General features: G+C 46.8%; 1 protein-coding gene across 1 annotated transcript; it reads right to left on the bottom strand.

Annotated features, from left to right (window-relative positions):
* Positions 1–261: 261 nt before the first annotated feature.
* On the bottom strand, positions 262–2,067 carry SNAPIN (SNAP associated protein). The gene is made up of 4 exons (XM_004714625.2): positions 1,911–2,067; positions 1,641–1,687; positions 1,269–1,387; positions 262–850 (listed from the first exon to the last, which is right to left on the bottom strand). The coding sequence occupies exons 1-4, from the start codon at positions 2,051–2,053 to the stop codon at positions 749–751; spliced, it is 411 nt and encodes a 136-aa protein (XP_004714682.1). The 5' UTR covers positions 2,054–2,067; the 3' UTR covers positions 262–748.
* Positions 2,068–6,624: the final 4,557 nt, after the last annotated feature.

The raw sequence follows: 6,624 nt of genomic DNA, 5'->3' as shown, positions 1-6,624 counted from the left end.
GAGTTGGAAGCGGCTCATGGCGGCGGGTTTCATTTCTGTTGAGATATTGTGAATTGTTCATGTCATTTTTTTTTTAAATAACAAACTATTAAAACACTTTGCAGTAGGGCTCTTGGTCTTGCTCTTCCTTGGTTGTTGACAATTTTTAGCTTTTTGTTTTCGCTCTTTTCATTGAAAATGATACATAGGTTTTTAAATTGTAAATACCAAGAAATAAATGGAAGCTCTCTGCATTAAAGTACAAATGACGCTTAGAAGCTGTTCCATGTACCAATCGAATATATTTGAAGCATTTATTCAGGGGATTATAGCAATGCTATTAAGCCAGTGTAATCAACAGCATAGGCATTATTCCTCTTGACTTTGCCTGCCCTTGCCCAAGTCCTTGTTGTAAACCAAGGGAAAGTCAGGTAGAGGAAATGCTGCCTAGGCCCCACATCAGGCAAACGGTTAACTAGGTGAAGAAGGGGTAGGAGGTGGGGCTTGAGTGTACACAAAAAAACAAGCCTCAGCTCATTCGTGGAAGGAAGCAAGAGCCATAATAGCCTTCAATTCTTTGGAATCCTGAGTCCAGTAAAGTTGCTTTCTTGGCCTCCCCATCAGTGGGTCAGATTTAAGTGCTTCAAATAAAACCGGAAGACTGCACTCCCGAGGTCTGCAGGGAGGGGTTAAGTGTCTGCTGGAGAATTCTCAAGGGAGCTGGGGGACAACAGTACTTGTGATATTTTGTGGCCCATCTTCTGGCTTGTTACTTGCTTGGGGAGCCAGGAGGATAAACTCCCGAATCCAGCATCGCTCTCCTCCGGGCTGTTTCCTTGGCAACACTGTGGTTTAGCCGTCTCAGCCTCTCCTACAAAACATAAATTTGGAAAACTGAAAAGCTTTAGTGGTCGCTGTCCAACACCCAGTTGGACAGCGACATTTCAGGCTTTTAGTTCACCTCAAAGGTGTTATAAGACACATAAAAGGCAGCAACTAGGTACTAAGAGAAAGGCTGCAATCCGCACAGTCTGCAGTTTGAAACCACCCGCAGCTCCTCAGGAGAAAGACTGGGCCTTCTCTCCATAAATAGTCTTGGAAACCTACCGGCAGTCACTGAGTCAGCATTAACTTGATGGCAGTGCATACTACGGCTGACACTAGCTAATCTTTCCCCCCAGATTTAAAACGTTTTAGTCATGTGTTGAGGACTTGGTCCCACCCCTTAAATGGAATACTCCAACACTTACAAATGGAAGGAAAAAAAATCACTTGGTAAAATAGTTTACCTGAGCATTCTGTAGAATGTTGTTGACCAAGACAACTCTTCGCCGAGCATTAAGGAGCTTCTTTACATAGGGATCGAGGTCCAGGGCCACCTTCTGGTCCTCATTGATGCGGCACAGTTCTGGGGATGGAAGGAAGGCCCGACTAATACCTAGTGGCCTGGCCTGGCCTTGGGGGAAGTAGTAATGGGATGGACAACACTCGGACCGACCAACACAGCCACTAGACACCTATGGGAGACATACCTGGAAGGAGACCATTGCCAGCTCTGGTGTCCAGAAATCAAGGGACAAAAACCCAGGCCACAGGAAGGCATAACAAAATGTCCTGAAATTATGCTGGAGGTTTCTGGGTATAGGAAGATGGTCACTCACCTGTAGCCAGATTGTCAATTTGTTCCCGGAGTTCTACTTGAGACTCTCTGCAAAGGGATACGAGGCCCACACGGTCAGGTAACTAGTGAAGTCGGGTCACTGAGTGCCCAGGGAAGCGAGTTTCAACATGACTTCCACCTGCGGCCTTCCGCCTGCTGTCATGCCCCAATCAATTTCCCACCTGAACGCCAGCGAGGCTCCAGCTTGGCTCCTCCCTGTCTCGACCCCGCCCCTGCAGAGCCAGCTCGAGGCCCGCCCACCCTCAGGCACCTGACTGCGTGGACGTGGGTGTCGAGCTGTTGTACAGCGGGTTGCAGAAACTCGAGAAGTCCCTCGGCGAAGAGGTCGCGGCCCGCAGGTCCCGCCACCGGGGTCCCTGCCCCGGACACAGCGGCGGAACCAGCCCCAGCCATCACGAACTAGCCTTAAGTCCGGAACCTGCCGCGAAGGCCGCCGGGAACTGAAGCGTCGGCGAAGTGCACCGCTAGGGGGCGTTCGGGAAATGCCGTCTCTGACCCTGACACGGATTTCTGGGAAATGAAGTCTTCGGCGCGAGTAGGGCTGGGCTTTCGAGTTTCCTGGGAGAAGTAGTTTTCTGTAGGCTTAGAAAACCCTACTTTCCACCCTGCAGGAGGAGCTTGGGGAAGGGGTCTTTTTTTTTTTTTTTTTTTAAAAGGGGAGAGCAGGTTTGTTTGTTTTTCTCTCCCTGATGTTCATAGTTTTCTCCTATTAACTTTATGAGGAAAATAAATTTTTTCATCTTACAAATTTTGTTAAAATCAAAACCAAGTTGTATTAGTCTGGGTCCTTTGGAGAAACAAATCCACAGCGAGTCTTGTGTATAAGAGAGTTTTATGTAAAGAAAATGTGCATCATGAAAACATCCCAACCCAATGCTACCCAAGCCCACAAGTCCAACATTAACCCATTAACCCAACACCAGTCCACAGAGTCCTCCACCTCACAAAACAGAGGCAATGATGCCGACTGCAGGAGGAAAGCTGAGTCAGTGAATGAACAAGCATCTCAGCACTAGCAGGGGTCTCCACACGGCTGCTCCAGCACCCAGGGCTGCATCGGGATAGGTCCATGTGGCTTCTCCTTGGGGATGTCTTGTAGGAAGTCAATCTTGCAAGCTGAAGCAGGGAACTGCTAAGGCAGCTGCACCTGGTGCGACCATCACAAAGCAAGAGACTCGAGAACTCGAAAGGCGAGGCTCACCACCCATTTATCCCTCCACCTGTCAATTAGCCCCACATGTGATCATCGGCCAGGTTGGCACAATTAACTAACTCACAAGTCTTTCCATCAACACATAACAGTTAAATAAAAAGATGTAGTAATTGCTTTTAAAGTTAAAAATGTATATTTCTAAACAAAGTTTCTTTTTTTTCAGATTTTTAAAAAGTCATTTTATTGGGGGCTGTTACAACTCTTTATTCCATACATCAATTGTATCAAGCATATTTGTACATATGTTGCCATCCTCATTTCCAAAACATTTTCTACTTGAGTAACAAAGTTTATTCTTAATGGCACTAAACTACATATGAGACTATGTGTTTCTATATGTGCATTTATCTTCCCTTAAAATGTTTTCCTGATTTTGTCTCACCTCATGGCTTTCTAGAAATGCTACATTTCTTGTTGAATTTTCAACAAGAAGATCTCAGCCCTCTGTCTGGCACTGCCAGGAAAGTGTGGGTTCAAACCCACCAATGGCCAGAACGATGAGGCTGTTTCTATGAAGGTTTACAACCGGGCGGGGACTCTAGAAGGTCGCTCGGAGTTGGAAGCGGCTCATGGCGGCGGGTTTCATTTAGCTGCTCTGGTATTAGGATTATTTTTAAGTTTGTTCATTTATTCCCTTGTCACATAAATTAGCTGTAACACTTTAGACAAGTCACATTGCCTTTCTATAGATTCATTGTCTTTTTCTTTTTTTTTAGACTTAAAAAATAACTTTATTAGCGGCTCATATAACTCTTATCACAATCCATCCATCCATCAGTTGTGGAAAGCACATTTGTAGTACCCTGCTCTGGTATTATTTCTGACATCAATCTACATGGCGTTTTGCTCTCCGACCCGAACCACCCAGAGTTGTGTCTCTACAAATTAAGATTCTGCCTTTTCAGCTCCTGACAAGTAAGCAGGCGCCAGTCTCTCTGCTACCTCTCACTGGCTCCTTTGGGCTCATTCATCCGTGAGAAAGAAGGGCTCCCTGAAGTGACCCACGCTTACTGTGACCGTGCTGATAAGCAGAAAGAGCTGGGTCAGAGGTGAGGGCAGCCCAGGACTTGTCATGTTTCCCGGGGCAGGGCGGCGTCACCACTCCAGGAAGCTCCCGAGAGAGCGCCCAGAGTCCCACGGCCCTTAGTCTTTGGAAGTGTGAGCGACTGAGACCTTCACAGGCCAAGACCCTCCACACTTGCTGCCCTTGAGCCCGTCTCAACTCCCAGCAGCCCCACAGGACAGGCTGGAGCTGCTCCGGTGGGTTTCGGAGACTGCCACACTTCATGGAAGTACCAAGACTCGTCTTCCTCCTGAGAAGGAGCTGGCGGTTTTGAGGTGCTGTCCTTCAGGCTAGCAGGCCAACTCGGAACCACGACACCATCAGGGCTCCTGCGACCTTAATGCACTGTTAGTTATCAGTGCAATCGTGATTACTATGCATGTTTGATTGCCTCGCGCCTCTCAAGTGCGTAGTTTTGGGGGCTTCTACTATGATGGGGCTTCGAAAAGTTCATGGGAAAAATTTCATTATCTTTTGAAATCCATATTTGAGGCCCCCTTGTGCATTTGTACCTATTCAGTATTGCCTGTATTGTTTGGAAAACAAAGGCCCCTTGGTGACTCAGGAATTTCCAGAAACTAGAGACAAAATCCCACATCGCTTTCTTTGTCCCCGACACAGGCCACAGCCCTCGGAGGTGCCCCTTCACAATAGGGCTGTCAGATTTAGAAAGCAAAACTAGCACACCAAAAGTCACGGCACACCTGTTACATCTGAACGCGTACCAACATGGGAGATTTTTCAGTGGGACTATTTTATCTGCTCATCCTACTTCAAAGGCTAGTTCTCTTGTGGAAAATCCCTGTTCTGTTTGTATGCTTTTCTCTCCACTCCTCCTGTCACATTGATTCACCCTGATCATCCTGAAGCCTACTGCAACTGGCTCCCTCTGGTCTCCGTTCTTGTTAGTCTCTCCAACCCCCGGGCCAGTCTGCTTTCTAAAATACCACTGACATTAAGAAATATCTCCCCCGCTCCCCGCCATCAGTGGTGATGGGACTTTACAATTCATCCTGTGTTGGTTCCTGGGACACTGTGAGAGATTAGGCATCCCTCCCTCCTCTCTGCTTGCATCTTTATCACATAGCAGAGGCCCTTTTCTGGTGCTTTCTCAGAGAGCAGTGGGAGGTGAGGGGGCTGGATATCCGGCCTGTGAAATCATGAATACCAGTGACATCATCACATGCCTCAGCAAAACGAGGCCGCTCCAGCCATGGCGTTAACCCCCCCAAATAAACAAACTCACTGCCACTGATTGAGTTGATTCCGATTCACAGGGATCCTGAAGCACAGAATAGAAATGCCCCTGTGGGTTTCTGAAACAGAAACTTTTGGGGGGAGTAGAAAGCCTCATCTTTCTCCCTTGGAGTTGGTGGTTTTGAACGGCTAACCTTATGGTTAGCAGCCCAGTGCATAACAACTACATCACCAGGGATCCATTGTTCAGTGCCATCACGTCGGTCCTGACCTATAAGGACCCTACAGAATGAAACACAGCCCTGGCCGATGCTTCCAGTCACTGTGTCCATTCATCTTATTGAGGGCCTTCCTCTTTCTTCCTGGCTGCCCCTGGCCAACAATGTTGTCCAAAGTACGTAAGACAAAGTCTTGCTATCTTTGCCTCTAAGGAGCACTCTGGTTGTACTTCTTCCAAGAGAGATTGGTGTGTCCTTTTAGCAGTCCATGCTACTTTCAACATTTTTCTCCAGCACTGATTCATATTCATCGGTTCTTCTGCAGTCTTCCTTATTCAATGTCCAACTCTCACATGCACACGAGATGGCTGAAAATACCAGGGCTTGGTCCAGGTGCACCTTAGTCTTCAAAATAAGATCCTTGCTTTTCAACAAAGAGGTCTTGTGCAGCAGATTTACCTAATGCAACATGTCTTTTGATCTCTTGACTGCTGCTTCTGTAAGAATTGACTGTGGATCTAAGACAGACAAAATCCCTGACAACTTCTACCTCTTCTCAGGTTATCATGAGATTACCCATCGGTCTAGTTATGAGGATTTGATCTTCTTGACATTGAATTCTAATCCACACTGAAGGCTGCAAACCCTTAATCTGCATCAGCAAGTGCTTCAAGTCCCTCAGTAACCAAGGTTGTGCATAATAATGAAGGTCGTTTATTGGCCCTTCTCCAATCCTGATATCACATTCTTCTTCATATAATCCAGCTTCTCTGATGATTTGATCAGCACACAGATTGAATAAGTATGGTGGGAGGATACAACCCTGGCACACATCTTTCCTGATTTTATTTATTTAAATCATTTTATTGGGGGCTCATATGCTTATTACAATCCATCCATCAATCCATTGTGTCAAGGACATTTGCACCTTTGTTGTCATCATCAGTCTCAAAACATCTGCTTTCCACCTAAGCCCCTGGCATCAGCTCATTTTTCCCCCTCCCTCCCTATCTCCCCCTCCTTCATGAACTCTTGATAATTTAGTCATTATTATTTTGTCATATCTTACACTGTCCAACATCTCTCTTCACCCACTTTCTGTTGTCCGACCTCCAGAGAGGAGGTTATATGTAGATCCTTGTAATGGGTTCCCCCTTTCTACCCCATCTTTGCTCCACCCTCCCGGTATCACCTCTCACCACTGGTCCTGAGGGGATCATCTGTCCTGGATTCCCTGTGTTTCCAGTTCCCATTTGTACCAGTGTACATCCTC

This window comes from Echinops telfairi, unplaced genomic scaffold (genome assembly GCF_000313985.2).
Source record: "Echinops telfairi isolate 266 unplaced genomic scaffold, ASM31398v2 ScPeMD7_7425;HRSCAF=8463, whole genome shotgun sequence".
In the NCBI taxonomy this organism is placed as follows: Eukaryota; Metazoa; Chordata; class Mammalia; order Afrosoricida; family Tenrecidae; genus Echinops; species Echinops telfairi.
This window is presented reverse-complemented; position numbering and strand designations above follow the sequence as displayed.